The following is a 19,850-nucleotide window of genomic DNA, read 5'->3' as shown; positions in this document are numbered from 1 at the left end:
TTAGATTAAACGTGCATTATTACATAGACTATAATACCACGCAACACTTTTTGTTATTGTGGCTCACACGGACAGCGGGAGGGGGCTAGGAGCACTTCTAACAGCGGGAGGGAGCAGCAAGAAGGTGGATAGCAGGAGGTGTGCGAGTGCGGGCAAAGCGCAGGGGGGGGATAGCACTCCATAAAGGTGCAAAACCAGTGTTAATGAATCCGGGAATTAGGACGTGGCAAGCCCGGCTTCGAAAGTGGTGCGCAGGTGAGTCAAAGTGAAAGCAGCACGTTTGCACATATGTTTACAATTAACGCGAGACATGGCGGGGGAGGGGCGGAGGAGCGTTGAAAGAGCAAGCGAGAGGAAAGCCAGATGGCGCCTGATTGGGCGCTGAAAGCTGGCAGCTGCGCGCGTGCACGCAAGCGTAACCGCAAGCGGTTGGCCAGCAAAAGCGTGCGGGAGCGCTTTTAAAAGGCCACTTACTAAATGTCTCGCAGAGCAGCGCATGCGCTAGCTCAGACGAGACCCAAAACTTAATGTGTCCTCATGTAATGCAACTGGGGCTATATAAAGCGTTCTGATACCCGATTCGGGTCAAGTCCCCGCTATATAAAACTCTAAAATAAAAAAATTAAAAGAACGTTTAAAAAAAATGTAGTTTAAAACAAAATGTACACTTTGGGGATTATTAGGGGCTACTGTGCACTGATTAGAACTGAGCAGCTAACTCAAAGTTTGCAACACACTTACCATGCAACCCACAATAATGACAAGTGGTTGACCGAGATGGCAGCGCAAACATTTTCGGATCACAGCTCACACTAAAGAGATTTTCAGAGTTACTCAGAAGCTTGGCCTCCTTGATAATTGTTGCTTGACCTGGATAACTGGTTAACTGTAGAATAAGAGCAGACGGATGTTATTTGAAATAAACGAACAAAGCTCGATTTTCTGCATGTGGCAGTTTAAAACAGATTTCCACGCAAGAAGACTAATTGATACAGACACAGTGAGTAAAAATAATAACAATAATCACAAAGTAATCTGAACAATAATCACTAAGTAATGTGGACAAAAAGAAAATCACAACAGTACCTGTGAGAACCAGGGCACGAATTTCAAATTGGTTATCTTAACTGCGGATCTTATACCGACGACACCCAGACAGTTAAGCACTGTTTGACAATATTCTATATTGCATTTGGCTAATAGTTCCTGATTGTGCACCAACTTTATAAAATTAAAAGTATGTAAAGACAAGGTTTTGCAGTTTGCCAGACAAACACGACATTGGCATCACGAGTTCTGGCTCAATACTTCGGAGGTACTTAAGCTCCTATAAAGCCTGTGAAAACAGCTGTGAAAATCAATTTAACTACAATAGATCGAAGAGCAGCATCTACCTGTGCAAAGAGAGATCTCCTTTTTTCAGTTTTCCTCATAAATGTATGATTGTAAGCGTCTTTGTTTCTTCTAGAGAGCATTTTTGCACTGTAATGTACCTCGGTTTCCAAACAATTTCGTAGAGAAGTTCCAGATTTTACATAATGAGACCGTGAGGCTTCCACTAGCCCTAAGCAATATGGATCATATTACTCCGGAGCCTTAGACACGACACCGCTTACCAATCAATTAACAATTGACTTTCAATGCGCGGTGGCCTGTTCATAAAGCTTTTCATTTCAACTTGAGTTACCATTACCCTACGGGTTTAGCTGGCGCACAGAGTCACACAAGCTTAGGTCCACTAAACAATATTTGGTGTATTTGCCAGCTTTAAAGAAGACGCGCCTCGATGACAGCGTTTGGGGTTGTGGGTGGCATCCTTCATTTGGAACACAGTCCAATCGCTGGGGTTTAATATAAATCGAAAAACGTGATTATTTAATCGCTGTCAGTTTGCCTATTTCCACAGGTAACTTACAACATTATTGATTTATTCCGACCTTTATTAATTAAAAAAATATTAATTTAGCCTGAGCAAAACGAAACATTTTACAAAATCCATAAATTCACCAACGCTGCAGTTGGTCACCGCTATCACTCGCTCATTCAAATAGATTATGGGTCCTCATTTTTGAGAGAACAAGGAGCCTTCCAGTGTATATATTAGTACCGTTCAATGAACGCCAAGCGCCTCAATTGTGTATGTTACTAGCGCCCTCCTTCTTAACGAGGCTTATTATGTTTCATACCGCTGGTTTCTTGGACAGAAATGACCATTCTACTGCAATACTGAAGGTGGCAGCGGAGAGACACCACTATAACATGCATACAACAAAAGTATGCTTATTTAATGATAAATTCTTAAGCGATTGAGCACTCTACAGTACAGTCACACATCAAGGTATCGGTCTTAATCCACTCAGGGGCATAATTTCACACAAGTAGCAAAACAAGAGAACCTATTCCAGACACCACAGACAGGCCGAGTTTCAACCCACCATCACTAATTACATCAGGAACAGTGTTCTCAGTGTCCTGATCTTTTTGAGTAGAAAAGCTGAAAAACAATATTTTAGATTCTACCAAAAGATAATTTTCAAATCTTTTTCTTAAAGCCCTGACAACAAGCATATTGTCTATGAGTAGTAAAAAAAAATAAAAAAACGAGAAGTCTCACGGGACACGCATTTTGGGGAGAAAAGAAAGAAATCCATAAATATAAACGGCACGTGAGGAAGGTATATATAGAAAAAAATCCTATGGAAATTGTTGTAAATGTAAATGTGGGATACTTGTAAAGCGCACTGTTACTCTACCCGAGTGTCCTGGCGCTGTAGACCGCTGGGGAACCCGTCCTGGTTTTCCCTGTGAGATGCTCCCTTTCTGGGTATCTCCAGGGTGAAACCAGGCATCCCCGGCGTCTGTGGGGGGCCGTTGTAGAGATGAGGCAAGCTTAATGCCCAGAGTTACTGAGTGTGTTCCCTGGTTAGAGTAGGCACTGAGGCGAGAAATATCGAGTCCGTTGACCCTGGTCCAAGACCCTGCCGCATCGGGAATTGAACCCTGGTCCCGGGCCGTTCTCGGTTTACAGGTCTGCCGCCTCTAACCAGTGAGCCACACCTCTCCACTGTAGTGGTCCACAACATAGAGTTTTGGGCACCCGAGAACTTTCGAACACCTGAGGATCGCCGTATTTGAAACCAGTCGCTAAAATATGTGTACAGGCGATGATAATCTCTCCCCCTTGTATTGTCTCACGATACACTTCAGGCTCACAGGATGCGTCACCCCATGATCCCACACACAAAAGATGTAATCTACTTTGTTGCGAGCCAGTTCTTTTTACATTATTTTAATGAATTAAAGTGAACAGAAAAACATACAGAAACACGATCATTATCACATAATGCTCCATTACAATATATCAAAACAGGCCATTCATATATTCACATCAAGAGGGTTGGCCAAGCAATTAGAAGGCCCCCTTTTCACGACAGTGAAAGGTCATATTTTCAACGTTCCTAGCTAAAGAAGTATAGAGCAATCTAACGTCAGCAAAGTCGACGGGAAACAGCTAATCTATTTTTTGCCCCATAGTAAAGTGGCGTACAGTTCAGAAGTGGATTTCATATCCTGCATGTCACTGTAGGGGCCTGATTCCTTCCATCACCTCAATGACAACTGTCTTCTCAAAGATAATAGCAGCAGGGGAGAAAGTCACCTGACTGGTTTAGGAGCATCAGAGACATATCCAGGTCGGCTTGTCTAGTGCCAGGACACCTTGTAGTACTCGCACATCATAAAACAAACATCCAATCAACGTAACCAATGGCGTGACCAGCTATGTATATGATAGCATCTTATTCAGCTCCCCAGCAATGGCCCGCCAGAAATCAGAGGTTCCTGGGCATGACTGTGCCAAATTCATGAACCCAGCATGCAGTGCCCACATTCCAGACACATTTGATTTAGAGGATTTATTTTGAACCACATTTCTGGAGCGATGTATATCCTATGAAAGAACTTGTAAAATATGAGCCTAGGTCTATAGTTAGATGACAAGCGCAATATGCACTCATCAGTGCACCCACTTATTCTCTGACCACTCCTCTCCAATACCTGCAGCCCACTTCACCCATCACCGATAGTCACATTACTTCTATTTTCAGCAAATTACCTGTACAATTTAGTGACCCAACCTCGCGTACCTTCCAGCGTAATTGTACAAGTAAGAGGGTCAAAAGACTTCGGTTCTTCAGGGAACGAAATACATGAGCTTTCACCGCATTACATAAACATATCTAAAGGACTGCTATAGGCCAGACTTTTTAAGTCATCCAGAAAGAGTGGACCGACATGCACCAGTAGGTTTTTAATGGATATGCACTACTGCTTGTATCAATAGTTTACTGGAAGGCAGGAATACTCTCCAAAGGAGTCTCCAGCAAGTATAAAACGGGGAGCCAAACTTCCCTCTGCAAAGATTCCTATGCTCTGACAGCACACACTACCATTGGCATCCGGTCCTAGAGGAGGCAGTGTAAAAGTATAGCGATGTTGCTAGTGTTCTCAGTCAGACCACCTTATTTTCAGCAACAGTATGTGGTAGGAGGGGAGGGGGGAGATGCCAATATAGAGCGTAATGGGCCTGTGCCACCAAAAGTGCAAAATCCTCAACAGAAAACAAACCCACCCATCGTATTGGAAGGATAAGTGTAGACCCTTTCATTCTCGAGTTCTTCCCTCCTCAAATCAGGCGAGTCAGCAGCCCCATTAATGTTATGAAGAATGATTTCGGTAATAAAGGCATGCTGAAGAAGAGATAAAAAACAATGCACTGCGGTCGATTTAAGAAGAGAGATGCGCCCAGCCATTGACAGTTGACATTTAGTCCACTTAACTTGTGTGTTCAGATGATCTACTGCAAGTCAATACATTTAATGGATTACTAAATCTTTATTTTTAAGTATGATGATCGAGATGCTTAACTGAATCCATGCCACAGCTCATTGAGTATACAGGCTATTTATTAGCAGGTCTTGGGGGGACATTTCCACCCTCCCCAATTAATGTTTATCCAGGATATAGCACTAAAGTGCCCTTTTTAGGTCTCGTCTACGCAGCGCACATGCGCTGCGTAGGCAACAAGACCTTTTGCAATCGCTTTTGCTTTTCAGCCAAAAACGTGCACGCGTTCCATTTCCTTCAATGGCAACGCGTGCACGAGTGGCGATTCACTTGCAGGAGCGTGCAGCGCCATATGGTAGCAATTATCGCTCCTGGCGCTGCTCGCTCTCGCAAGTGAAACACTTTCACTCGCCCCTCCCCCTGCTGCCTCCTTTTAGCGCGAGGAACGCGCTTGGTTAGTTGGTAAGTTTCTCTGGTTTACTTTCTCTTTTTTCCCTCTCCCCTCTTCTCTGTGATTGCAACAAATAGATGCACAAAGCAAAATGTTTTTTCTTTTTTTATGTGACTTGTATTGGCTTCCTATTCTCTCCACCTCACCTGACATTACCCATCTGACTAGTCCCTTTTAATATTGATGTAACGTATGCTCGAGCAAGCAAATTTGTCAGGCTTGAATTCTTTTTTACCAGGCCGGCTGCATTAGATAAACTTCCCCGGCCGCACAAATTTCCACAGCTGCGGTATTTTTCATTTTATAGTCGTCCTCTTTTGTTCTGTTTGTTTTTGGGGCAGATATTGATACTTTTTGTTGCAGTTTAAATTAAATTTCTTTTTTAATTAGTGTAAATAAAATTAAAACTGCGCCTACTGCAGCTCAAATCATGTGATTACACTTAATACACTTTGGCCTTACTTATGAGAAGCCCCGTTAAAAACCCTGTTATTTCTCTGGCGTTTTTCTGGCCCGTTATTTCAAGGGTTGGAATAGTACCAGGCATTACATTTTTTGGGGAAAAACACGTGGTAATCGGTGTTTCTGCACATATTTCGCCATGTTCCCTCAGGGGTTTCAAACAGGACTTTTGGCTGCTTTAGAAAGAGTTCAGCAACTTTAGCACTGTGAAAAAAATAAAAAATATCTTATTCCGATGGGCCCTTTAACTTTAGTTACCGGACCGTTAGAATTCATATGCCACTCGTAAAGCGGGCACACATTACTGACCAGAGGTCTTGTTTTTGATCTGTCCATACATTTCCTGTCAAAGTAAACAATGGAAGTGACGCTTCTTTTGTGTCCAGCTAGTCAGGAAGCAAGGGCTCGCTGTCCATAGCGCTTAGGGTGGGTGACAGGATATGGCATCAGCATTTAAGTAACGCAGCTCTGACAAAGTACTTTCTATGGATCTACCAGCAAAGGTGTAATTTGCAGTTGGAAATATACCAGGTATGTTTTTTCACTCTAAACAAAGGCTCTGTTTCGAGTTCGATGAGTTCAGGTACGCTGTGCTCTAGTGACACGTGTACAGTCCCGTGAAATTGAAGGTTTGCATATAATTGGATTCATCATTGCGGAGTTTGACATCTAAGGTACTTCCGAGTTCAATGGCTTGGAATGCTGTGATTAGATAGTCAGGTGCAAGGGAGTGCATCATCCCTACAATTAGTAGGGCAACTAGTCTTGAATTTACGGGTCCACTAAAACCAGTGTATAGGTTCTGATCCTGTGAAAGACGAACAGCTGCGTCCTTGGGAGATAAAAGGAGCAAGAACTCATCTGAGCTGTAAGGATTTTCAGACTTCCAGGTAAAATTCATCAATTTTGTACTCATCTTCCTCTAGAAACAAGGGAGTTTTGAGGCATTTTTTTTACAATCTCTGGTATCATCTGTTGGCCTCTTGTGTTTGTATATTAGGAAGTACCAATTAATTTTATTTTGAGAGGGAGAGTACCGGCACTTCTCAAGAGAAATGCAGTACTTTCAATTGTTGATAAGCAGCACTTCTCAGAAACACGAAGGTACTCTGGTACAGAGCACCGGCACTTCTATTTTTCCATTTCAAGCGCGGCCCTAATATGTGCACGCGTTCCATTGCCTTCAATGGCAACGCGTGCACGTGTGGGGATTCACTTGTGGGAGCGTGCGGGCCCCATATGGTAGCAATTATCGCTCCTGTCGCTGCTCGCTCTCACAAGGGAAACGCTTTCACTCGCCCCCTCCTCTCGCCCCATCCCCTGCTGCCTCCTTTTAGCGTGAGGAACGCGCTTGCCCTTTTAGCCATCGCGTGAGAAGCGTAACCAGGCATTAAAAACAAAAAAAAGAGGTAGAATGTACATCAATAAACACATACTTTGTGCTTTTCTAGAAACAAAGACTAGTCGTTTGGAAACAAGAAGAATAAATGCTGTCTAGGGTGTGTTGGGCGTTGGCATCCACCCATAAGTCCACAATGGATGGGGTCGGCGGTGCAATGCTTGGGAGACAGCAAACTTTTGAAAAGGATGCCTTAGGACGTCACTTCTACCCACCTGGGCCCCTCGGTGCGCGCGCACAGAGAGATGCCAGCCCCTCACATCAGCGAGGAGACATTTCCATCAAAACGCAGGCGAGGTGCTCAAAGTTCATTCATTGTAACAACAGATCGTTGTTTTGGGAGGTGCGCAGCTCCTAAAATATGGGTGCACCGGGTCCACTCTCCCACCGCCCCTCAACTTTGGTTTTTTAACTCCTGAGTGAGGATCTGTAAATGTTGTTTACGATGGAGACGGGAGATCTCTCCAGTTAAGCCTCCCTGAACATATATGGGGGTCACACAAGGTATCGCCCATGGAGCAAGACACAAACAATTCTCTTCCGGTCTGAAGCCCCTCGAGGGTACCGGGCTAACACTTCCCTTTATTTTGTTTTTGGAAAGGGGGGGGGGGGGGTTAGATATCATTGCTGCACAGGAAATTCAGGTTTTGTCCATCTCACTGCTCATGGACACAGTTTTCCGCCTTGACATTTCGCGAGACAATGTAATGCATTCTGGACGTTGTAGTCGCAGTGAACCTCTATTCACAGAGTAAGATTAAGCTGATAGCCGAGATTCGCAGGTTAAGAGCCAGTGGCATAGTAAGGGGCCACGGGCCCTGGTGCAAACAAGGAGAAGACATCCTCGGACTTATTTTGGGTAGTACAGTATACCCACGGTTCAGTGCGCCCCGGTGTCACTGCGCAGGCTGCACCATTGGTAGCTATGAGCCTATGGCCGGGATCAGTGTCCGAGAAGTCACAGACTGAGGTAGGTGGCCACGGTTTGCGTGGAACCATCCTTGGATCTGGGTTTGGTTAATAAGCAATTCTCGTGTTAGTATCTGTATAAATCCGCAAACTGTAGCCTGTTTGAATGGATCTACAGGCCGGACCGCGGAGTGACACTGCCTCACTGCTGGCAGTACATCCCTCCCTCTGCTCAAAACGCGGCTTAAAGTAAACAAGCATTGGCATTGCCAATAGGTCTTGCCTTTGGGACCTTATAAGTATTTAATTATGCAGCACAATATCACTGTGCAACATCAACTGTTGCATGGCTAAACACTTACGATGTCCCAAAGGCTATACCTATTGCCTAAGCCAATGCTTTTTCTCATTGTACTCGGAGATTTTCCGCCGTTCTCTTAACAAATGTACGTATGTCATTTACATATAATGATGTGATCAGTCTTCCCCTCATAAATGTAAGCCCCCCCGCTGATGATGCTCCCTGATCATGAGCGCCAGAGGCTCCATAGCCAGTGCAAATATCAGTGTGCCACGTCAGATGTTAAAGGGATGGAATATACATCCATAAATCCTACCCTTGGATAAAATTTGTGTTTAAAAGTTTGACTAGTTTCAGGAATAGGTTTCCCAGTCCCATTCTCTCTCTAACATACTACATGTGCTCACACCTAAGGGAATCAAAAGCCTTTTTGGTGTCTAAAGAGAACTGACCCTATCAGCAGATCAGAGTTCACCTGGTCCATAATAACAGAGTGCTTCGATTACACGAAGGCTTCCTAACTGGGTTCTGGGAAGACTAACCCTCTTACTGTAGACGTTAATCAGTTTGCCCAATTTAGACAAACATTTTTACATCAATCTTACATAGAGACAGTGCTTTGTACGACTGTCTTTAGGGTGGTCATTCCCAGGTTTATGTTGGGCAGCTATAAATTGCCTTGCTGCATGACTTTGGCAAAGTGCCATCTTAAACATGTCACTATACATTGCCACCGAATCCTATAGGCCTAATAAACGTCTAAGGCCATCCGCCCTTGGTGCTTTACATGTTGTTCGTTCATCTACGGTGGTTTTCCTCAACACAGTGGAGCTCAAAAACACTCCCTTTCTTCTCTCTCAACGATGCAGATAGCCTTAGGTGTGTCTGTTCGCCTGTTCACCTTTCTTCTATGGTCATGTACTATTGTTACAACATTTCGCAAAGACTTCTATCACATCTAGCGAGTCCACAGTCCGTTACTGATCATTTAACAGTGCAGTGACTATGTTATGTTGCTGATGTCCACTGATAAACCTGGCATAAGTGAGACCTAGGTGTCCTTGCCATCCTCATAGCTAATGTAAGAAACTCATATGGCCAGCTTCAGCTCTAATAGCGTCCGTTCTCTCTAGATATCTTGTGCTCATGTGTTTGTATCTGATCTTAAATGGATTCGAGTACCCCACTTATTTAGATAAAACTTCACCTTTTATAATTGCTTTCAATCCCTCCCACGATGAAAATACCAATTTTATGATAAAATTATTCTGTTACGGCTAAGGCACTTTCTTGCTTAAAAAAAGCTTCTCTAAATGTGTTAGTCAGGAAGCCCTATGGCCTTGGCGTGGATGATCCAGCTGCAATGCCAGTTTGCAATAACAAACATGCATAAGAGGTGTCCTGCTGTACAGATCCATCCCATCAAGAAATTGGAGTACAACCAAAAATTAATATGTGATAAGGAGCGATACACCGCCGAAAAGTGTGTACATTCTTTTGCCTCTGAATGAATACCCCCCCCAGACATCTACCATTCATATCTTGCCTATGCAGATTTTCAGTGACTGTTGGGATAATGTACCACTTATTTGGATCTGTTCAAGTAAAATGTAAGTGGAAATTAAAAGAACAGTGTATAATGGCAATTTTACGAGAGTATGTGTTTGATGAAAAATGTTGGTACCCCACCTGGAAGCGAATGCAGGTGGCCTAACACACGTCTCTTGTAACATAATATCCACATGGTGACTGTCTCAAAAGGCTCCTTTGGGTGGGGGGGGGGGGGGTCATAAATCTCACAATCCATATAAGTTTTATAGTTAATGCAGTGCTGGTTATCAGTCATCCCATCCATTTACATACATCTCCTGCTTCCCAACCCTCCCACTCCACAAAAACAATAACACCGATTACAAGTGTAGATAGTTTAAAGATCATGACTGTCAAAATAGACTGCAAATCTACACCTCCAACCCCACGGACACCAATCATCACCAGGATATTCCCACAACTCTGTATATAACTAAACAACATCTAAAACAGGTCCCAAACCTATATTAATGATATACACCATGGGGTGGCGTACTTTGGCTATCCGCCCTGCTGCAGCCAGTATTGGAGTTTTTTTATGTGCATCTTTCTGTACCCTGGTTCATCATGTATTTGATAACTCACTAAGGGGTAATCCCCATCTCTTTATATTGTAAACTGTGTTTCATTACGAAAAGAAATGAAATTTGATTTATAAAGCGCATGGCTGCCCGAGAGCGTCCCAGCGCTGCAGAACCAAGAGCAAAAAACTAAAGAGGGTACCGTTAATTAGGGCTCATTAGAAAAAAGAAAAGTTTTAAGGAGCTTTCGAAACTTCAGATGGCTAAATTCCGTTCGAATCATGGCGGGAAGAGTATTCCAAAGTGTTGCTGCGTTGACCGAGAATCGACGTCCCCCAGAGCGTGCCTTCCTCACTCTGGGGACAATGGCCAAGTTTCCAAGATCAGAACGGAGAGACCGAGAGGACTTATACGAGGAGCAATTGCTCTGGACTCAACTCAATGCCGCCTGTTAACAAATCTATTTAACAAGGTGGCTTTGAGTAATATATTTGTGTCTTACTGACATGCTACAGGATTGACATCCAGAACCATCTCTGGAAGAAAAAACAAAGCAAGCATTCAATCCCTTTTGCAGAGTTCTTTGAGGGCACCGGAGAGTTTCTCTGCCCACAGAACATCCTTTTTAGGTCAAGCGAAAGCGTGCGACCTCTTTTTTTTTTTTCAACTTTGTTTATTGGCATTTTTATTTGAACATTACAGTAGGTGCACCATAAACATCTAGACAGTTCTGCAATCGCGCCTGGCTGCCCTTGCTCTAGTAGTGCGGCAGGTCAAGAGGGCACTACCACTTTCACACCTGTGACACATGCAGTCAGAACCTGGGCGCCCTGACATGCTCTTAACGTACATGAGCCATCGCACCCCAGTCCAGCACCGAGAGACAAGTCTTACATTTTTAACCCAATTGCAATCAAAACATTTGCAAGAAAACGAAAACAGCAGAAGACGGCATTGTCATCATGGTACAGTACAAAGCACCCCCCGTTCCCGAGGCCCGACGCCCCCTCCCTGCCAGAACATTGTTTGTCCCCTTTTCTCGGTCTAGCCAACTCCCCTCGCCCCTTGATCAGATGCATGCATCTCCATTTCCATTAAACCCTCGCCTCCGTCTCATGGTGTGCACCAGCCTGAACGTTGGTAGTGTCGGTCGCTGCGAACCCCTCCATTCCATTACCCGCCATGGCAACTGAGTCCCCCTCCGCCCCTTCGGCCGCGTCAGCCCCTGCCGCCTGTAGGGCGCCGAGCATGCCCCCCCAGCACTCCACCATGGGCTCCTTTCGGAGCCCCACAGTTTCCTCCCTCCTGATGGCAGTCCACTCCGCTCTGGCCCATGCTAGGAAGGACAGCGTCCATGCACTTACGCTGGGTGGGTCGCTTGCTTTCCACCTCTTAGTAAGGAGCCGCACCGCCGTTACCATCCCCAGATCCAGGAATCGGGACGATGCCTTGTCCTTGGGTGGCCTCTTGAAATGATGCAATAGAAATTCAGGCCAGTTACAGGGGATTGTGCGGCCAGTGCATTGCGTGAGCAGGATACTAATGTCTCTCCAGTATGTACCGAGGCCCGGGCAGTGCCATAGAGTGTGAAGGAAATCCGCACCCAGCTCACCGCACCTAGGGCAGGACGCATCCACTCTATGAAAGTATTTATTTATTAAGTCAGGGGTGAGATAGGCCCTATGAACTATGTATATTTGGATCTGGCGGAAGCGCACATTTCTGGGGATGCGCACCGTGCTTTTCAAAATTTTATCCCATTCTTTGTCTGCCAGTGCTCGTCCCATATCTCGCTCCCACTTTCCGCAGAGAGGAGCCAGATCTAGCTCCGTGTGGATCAGTAAGGATGCGGCAAACCATTTAATTAGATGCCTGCCCCTGCCCATGACGTGCAGGTACTGCATCGTTAGGTGTTGCGCTGGGTCCTCCGCTATGTCAACCCATCCGGCCGCCATTTGGGCCGTAAGAGATCTGTGTAGCAGGAACCCTCCTGGGGGGAGCCCGGCCTCTGCGGTTAGCGTCTCAAAGGGGATCAGGGCCCCATCCTGGTATAGGTCACTGAGTGTCTGGACATCCGCCTCCTGCCACGGCTCCAACATGCGGCGCGTGAGGACACCCTCACCTCCTGGCGAGCCTTCCAAAGGCACCGCTGGCGCATATGGGAGCACCTTCAGCCTGAGGTACAGAGCCCTGCGGAAACATTTGTACACCACCCCTAGCAGTAGCGGAGTGGGGCGCGCCCTGCCCGCTAACGGGTGAAACAACGCAGTGATCCTCTCTAATGTGTAGGGCGGCTCGCTTGTGGCAGTGTCCTCTCTCCCCTTATCTGCTAACCAGCGGGCAATCCACTGGAGCTGTGATGCCAAGTAGTAGTGCTCAAAACAGGGGGCGGCGAATCCGCTTTTGTCTGTCGGGATGAACAGTTTCCTGAAGGCCAGGCGGTGTCGAGATGCACTCCAGATAAAGTCTCGTAGGATCCTGTTAAGTTTGGAAAAGAAGGACGCAGGCACGAACAAAGGCAGATTCGCAAAATAATAGAGAAGGCGAGGGAGCATCACCATTTTGGCCATGGCCACTCTGCCTGTGGGCGTCAGGGGGAGCGTGGACCAGAAGTCCATCTGAGCTTTGAGCGCTGTCACCGCTCTGCCCAGATTCCCGTCCATCAGGTCCGCCGGTAGATCTGGATCCCCAGGTATTTGTGTGTAAAGTCAAACGGCACCACACATGTGCTGTCTGCAAGACGTGTTGTAGTTGCTATACGGAGTCTAATTCCACCTGCTGCTTACCATATGTCGCCTCCTGCATCGCTCTGCTTTGCTGGCTCCTCATTGGTCTGTGCTCCAGAGACCTCACTTCCGTTCAAGGCTGAGTACCAGCAAAGTTCAGTTTCCTCATGCTGGCATTCGTTATGAGTTGTTTGGAAGAACTCTTCTTCCTCTGCTGTCCTTCCCACCAGACATGGGTGTTCAGGTTTTTTCATGCATTACAACGTTTCTATTAAATTATTATCTTGATGGCCAGTTTTTAAAGACCTTTGCAGCTGAGCTACAGTGTAAGTTGGCACAGTGCAAGTAGGAAAATGTTTTGTTTCTTTATGGGAGCTGATTTTATGTGCTCAAATGCATTGCTTTATTTGTTGTCATCCCCCCTCCCCTCACCACTACAGCTGCCTGGTGGAAACTAGCGTTGTGTGACATAGGGGAGAGGAGTTGGCCTAACTGCTAGGACGGTCGTCCTCGAATCTGGGGAATTGGGTTAGAGTCTCGGCAACGACGCTGAACATCCTGTAATTCTGGGTAAATCACTTAATCTCCCCGTGCCGAACAAAAAAATTAATGTGTCCTCATGTAACGCAACAGGTGCTATGTAAAGCGCTCTGATACCAGATTTGGGTCAAGTTTGCACTATATAAAATTCCGTTAAAAAAAAGACACCCAAGGCAGAGACCTCAATGGGGGCTTCTTATGCCCCCAACTTTGCCATTTGGTTTGTTGACGATTTTGAGAGACAATTTATTTTTGACTGTGACCAAAATCCTTTCTTTGATAGCGTCCGCAATTGGCGGCGCTACATAGATGACATTTTTTTCATTTGGACTGGAACCTATGACTCTTTAAAATCCTTTTTGGTTTGGCTGAACTCTTGTTCTCAGGATTTGAAATTTACATCGAACTTGAGTAACAGCCAAATAGACTTTCTGGATTTGACTATCTTTCCAAATGAAGGGAGCCTGGCAACTAGACTATTTACTAAACCCACAGCCCATAATAGCCTTTTAGAGTACTCAAGTACCCATCCCAGAGGACTGAGAGACAGCCTCCCCTTTGGCCAATTTCTCCATATTCGGAGAAATTGTCATTTTAAAGATGATTATTTTCGAGAGGCCGAGATTTTATCACAGAAATTACGACAGGTTGGTTATCCACGTAAACTGATTAAGTGCTCGATGAAACGAGCATGGTACAATCATCGTGATTTTCTGTTGACTCCCAAAGTTAAAAAGCAGATGACTCGGATTCCCTGTGTAACTACTTTTGGTACTCGTAGTAATCAGATCTCAACAATCATTAAACGACACTGGCCACTTGTGAAGGCTACAGGGATTACGCAAGAGCTACCGTTGTTTTCCTACAAGAGAGGTAAGAACCTCTGTGACCATTTGGCCCGGGCGGCTCTGCCACTCCCCCCCTTGAAAGCCCTAGCATTACTTCAATGTGGGGCTTAAATAAAATTGTGGGACACTATAAGTGCGGCGGCTGCCTTAGGTGTTGTTCCAGTATGAACACCAAACAGTTTTTTCATAGAAACATCCACCATGACTTGCGCAGTTTTTCCAACTGCAATACATCCAATGTTGTGTATGCGATCTGGTGTCCGTGTGAGTTGATCTACATTGGTCAAACGACCCAAAAAATTAAAACACAGCATGGACAACATAAAAGCAGAATTCGCTGTCAGACAGAAAACGCACCCTTGGTGGCGCATTATCGAGAATTTAATCATGGCTCCGCCGATATGAGGTGGCAGGTCATTGAAGCAGTACAAGTTTCGGCACGAGGTGGTAGTATCTCTAACATTCTGAATAAAGCGAATGCCGCTGAATGCTTCGTTGTGATAGCATCAATCTTGGGCTTAATTCCATGAAAAAATGCCATTCTATTATCACTAGCTGATTTTAAAATTAGCATTCTTTGTTTACACACTACTCTATAGCATGCCACTTTTTGCTGTTTACATCTGAACTCTTGAGAGTGTACTGCTAGAAATGGTCTTCATGTCTGAAGCTGCCTACACTGTATCGGGGATTGTATATAGTATATATGATTTTATACTCTGTATATACTTCTGCACCTATGGCATTTTATGCATTAAAAACACTGTACCCTATTGTTCTTACTCAATTGTGGTACAATACATAATTGTGAAATGCTTATGCCCGTTATTAATCTGTGACTAGACTTGTTCAAAGGAAAATGCTTGTCTTATGCAAATCCTTGGATTCTGCTCTTCTTTTGCTATCCTGCTGGGATGATTTGACACTGTTCTGTATTCTCTATATGGATGGCATATTGGGGCTTCCCCTTCTATTACAATGTAGCCACCGTGATAAATGCGCACTTACTCCAACTTAAGATGGCGCCCACTTGCATAGTTTTTACTTGAATTGGCCATTGCTAATATCATACGCCTATCCCGATTTAGGATGGCGTTTCCGTTTGCACTAGATGTTTCTGGTTTCTTTTCCGGATTGTCGTGTATTTTGAAGACTGGTTATGTATTTGGCTGCTTTTTCTATTCCAATGCGGCCACCTTAATATTTGTGCACTTATCTTCTCCTTATATAGTCCTTAGTGTGATGCGGCCACTGCGGACATTATACACTTATCCTGACCTAAGATGGCGTCCCTTTATGTAATGGGTAGTTCTGATTCCGCTTCCGGACGGCCATGTATTTCTTGGATTGTTTATGCGTCACACGATAAACTTATCCCCGAGGCGTGGATGGAGTAATACTGTCTTGCTGAAGACGTGAATATCGGTAAGCTTTGTTGTTTAATTACGATGTACGTCCTCATGAATAATTTCCCGTATTAACTATGGTGGTCACCTTACAGTATGATAATGCGTGCTAGGACTAAAGTATCACTTACTGAACACGCGGTCTGAGCGCTGTTTCAAAGTTACTATGTGCCCAGATTTGACAGTCATCTTGAGTCTTTTATTTCATTTTATTTTATAAGTACACCTGTTATTGGAGTTGTGATCTATGCGGGGCCATCTGTTTATTGATCGCACTGAGGCGGCACATGCCCTGGGTGTACATAGCCTGATACCCATTCCTAGTGCCTTTCACATTTACCGCAATCAAAAAAGCGAGTAACATGAGGTTTCACGATCGTGTTTAGCAAGTGCAGTTGTCTTTAACAGTCTATAGCAACTGTTTCATGTAAAAGAGCCTTTGTGCTGATATTAAGTTTGTCACTGAATTGGCTTTAGCTGCTATGGGTACAAACCATTATTTTTCTTCTGGTTTTTAGCCGATTTATTGGCCGCAGAACCGAGTGGATTTTGGATATCCATTACTGATGTGACTACAACCTATGGATGCGTGGTATCCAATTTGGATTTTGTTTCTAGTAAGTGAAATTGCCAGTCTGATCAGAATATAAAGTTTGATACTCTGGTAGAATTTTGATTAATTTCAACTTTCCAGTTTATATTTTCATTTAGAGTTGGAATTGACTTGACAGCCATTCATCATCGTCTGGTTGGTCCGCTAATTTTAATCAAAAGGTGATCCTAATATATTTTTTACATATATCTCTTGTTAGGTGTGGATATCACTTTTGGTGTGGTGGTAGTTCCTCCCTATTTTGCTTTAATTTTTCCGCCTTCTTGTCACTTGGTGACTGTTCTAAATCTTTTTCTCTGTACTGTCCTAAGTCTATTCCTTTGAAGAAGCCTACATTTATTAATGTAATTATTATTATTTCTGTACAGCTGTGTAACGCTCAAGCAAATTCAAGTCCTGATGATGACCGTACATTAATACAGCGGTCGAAACGCCGTCAACGCTTTTTGTAGCCATAATTTGTTTGAAGGGCACACTATTTTTGTTTGTGCTGTTTCTGTTTACATGTAACGTCTTTTTGTTAAGCCACTGGTTTGGTTTATGATATGTTTCTTTTTTGTATGCCAACTTTCTGTCTTGAGCGTAATTGTTCTTTTAAATATTTCTTCTAATATGTAATAAATTACAATGGTTTTCTGACATTTGTACAAATTTATTTTGAATATACGATTTTATAGGCTTCTCTCTTTTTCTCTTTCTCTTCTTTTTTTACTTTTGTAATTTTATACAATAAGTTGCAAAATTCCTGTGACTTCTCTACCTGAACCTTCTGTTGGGTATATCTATTGTCTGTCCCTGGTTCAGGGCTGTTGGACTGCCCCTGTAGTTTCTTAGTGCCAGATAGAATGAGAGCGCACGTTTTGGGTCCAGACGGTGGAGCCGCTCTTCCTCTTTTGAGGGATGCGGAGGCGGAAAGAAGGTGGGCAAAGTGATGGACTGCCCGATGTGGAAGGCTGTGACTACCTTGGGCAGGAAAGAGGGTCGCGTCCGCAACACAACTTTGTCCGGATGGACTGAAAGGAAAGGAGGCTTAGAAGAAAGGGCTGGAGCTCACTCACTCTCCTGGCAGAGGTGATGGCAACCAGGAAAGCGGTCTTCAAAGTAAGGAGGCGAAGAGGAAAGTTATAAAAGTGGCTCAAAGGGAGCACACATCAGAAAAGTTAGAACAAGGTTCTAGTCCCACTGAGGCATCACAAAAGAAACTGGAGTAAACATATGAGTGATGCCCTTCAAAAACCTATTTACAAACGGAGACTTTAACAAAGAGGGCTGATCAGGTAGCCTTAAGAAAACGGAAATGGCCAACAGGTAGTCCTTCAGAGTGCCCGGAGCAGAGCCCTGCTGGGCAAGAGAAAGAAGAAAGAGGAGAACCTCTGAAAGAGGGCCAGAAAGGGGATCCACAGCCTTTGCTGTGCACCATGCCACAAATGTGTTCCACCAGCAGGCGTATACTGATTTTGTGGAGGGGCGCCTGGCTGCCAGAATGACATTACAGACTTCAGGAGGCAAGTCAAATTGTCTCAACTGCCGCCGCTCAATCTCCACACATGTAAGTGGAGACTGGACAGGTTCGGGTGGAGGACCGTCCCCTGCTGCTGCGACAGAATGTCCTCCTGATGGGGCAGACGAATCATAAGATCAACAGACATGCTGAGGAACTCGGGTTACCAGAACCTCCATGCTCAGTCCGGAGCCACAAGGATGACTAGGACCCGGTCGCGCCTGATCTTCTTCAGCACTCTGGGCAGAAGTGGTATAGGCGGAAAGGCGTACAACAGACCGCAACTCCACTCGTGACGAAAAGCGTCTCCGAGCGAGTGCCACCTTGGAAATTCCTTTTTTTTGAGCAACAATGGTCCCTTACATAAGCGAATATAAAGCACAATAAATATAGACACAGACGATTCTATATTAATATGACATGTCCAGCCGGACAGTGGTCTCAATGTTTACTTAAGGAGGGATACGAGAAAAGAATTCCGTCTACAATTGAGCATAGTGGGGCACAAGCCTGTAACCTACTAAAACACATACAGGTAAGTACAGTAAAGAACAAAGAACAAAACAGGGCTTTTTTTAGGCAAAAGCTTTAGGATTCTGTGACTTCAAATGAAACAGAAAATTCATGAGGCACCTTTACATATACATAACACATGGTATACATTTGCATAACTTGCACATAAAAGTCGACGGCGTTTCGATCCCACTAAGTAATCATGGGGATCATCATCAGGATATTATTTAGTACCTAGTTGATGTAAGTCTCTATTGCCATCGGAGAGCCCGGGGGCGCTCGGCAAGCGGTGATGGCGGGAAGACAGGATTCACGGACCCATTAGGGTCGGGAGCCGGGAGCACGCATCACGGCTAATTTGATCGCGTAGGAGCAAGGAGAACCGGTTCAGTCGGTATGGTGTCCTTCCAGACAATGCCTTGGAAATTCCAACGTGTAGAACTGAAAACATTGCACGTTCTCTTCTGTGGCTAATAGATCTAACCAAGGCTCTCCCCACTGCTGAAAGAGGCCTTGTGCCACGTCAGAGTTCAGACGCCATTCGTGATCCATCGTGCACCGACGGCTGAGTTCGTCCTCCCTGGCGTTCAGGGAACCTGCCAGGTGTTGAACCACCAGGGTCACGCCCTGATGTTACAGCCACTGCCAGAGGAGCAGAGCCTTCTGGCAGAGGGTCCACGACCCCACCCCGCCCTGTTTGTTGCAGTACCACATGGCGGTAGTTTTGTCCGTGAACACCTGCACTACACTCCACCGGACAGAGGGGAGGAATGCCTTCAGTGCAAGTCAGATCACCCGCAGCGCCAGAATGTTGATATGGAGCTGGGACTCCGCCGGAGACCAGAGACCTCTGATCTCCGCCTCGCTCATGTGGCCCCTCCAGCCCTGGAGGGACGCGTCCGTCACAACTACGTGCTCCGGTTGGGGTAGGGAGAGGGATCTGCCGCTGACCCAATCGCGGTCCATGAGCCACCACTGCAACTGTCTTGCAATGCCCTCCGAGATCAATACATGGTCGGACAAGTTGCCCTGATGCTGGGCCCACAAACTTCAGGTCCCACTGCAGAGCCCACATCCGCCACCTGGCGTGATGCACCAGAAGGATGCAGGAGGCCATCAGCCACAGAAGCCGCAGCGTCAACCTGACCGAGACTCTGGATAAAGGCTGAAAGATCGGAATCAGAGCCTGAATATGCCGAACCCGCTGTTCGGGAGGATGACCCCG

At 45.2% G+C, this 19,850-nt stretch overlaps 1 protein-coding gene across 2 annotated transcripts in view; it reads right to left on the bottom strand.

Moving 5' to 3' along the window:
- The window catches only part of TDRD1 (tudor domain containing 1), a 2,637,228-nt gene that overhangs the window by 2,438,282 nt on the left and 179,096 nt on the right, over positions 1-19,850 (bottom strand). For both annotated transcript variants that reach the window (XM_078643866.1, XM_078643867.1), the window contains exon 4: positions 742-886. In XM_078643866.1, coding sequence (XP_078499992.1) covers positions 742-886 — 145 coding nt within the window. The remainder of the gene's footprint in view (positions 1-741; positions 887-19,850) is intronic.

This window comes from Lissotriton helveticus, chromosome 5_1 (genome assembly GCF_964261635.1).
Source record: "Lissotriton helveticus chromosome 5_1, aLisHel1.1, whole genome shotgun sequence".
NCBI lineage: Eukaryota > Metazoa > Chordata > Amphibia > Caudata > Salamandridae > Lissotriton > Lissotriton helveticus.
Note: the sequence above shows the minus strand (reverse complement) of the source record. Positions and strands in the feature narration are given on the sequence as shown.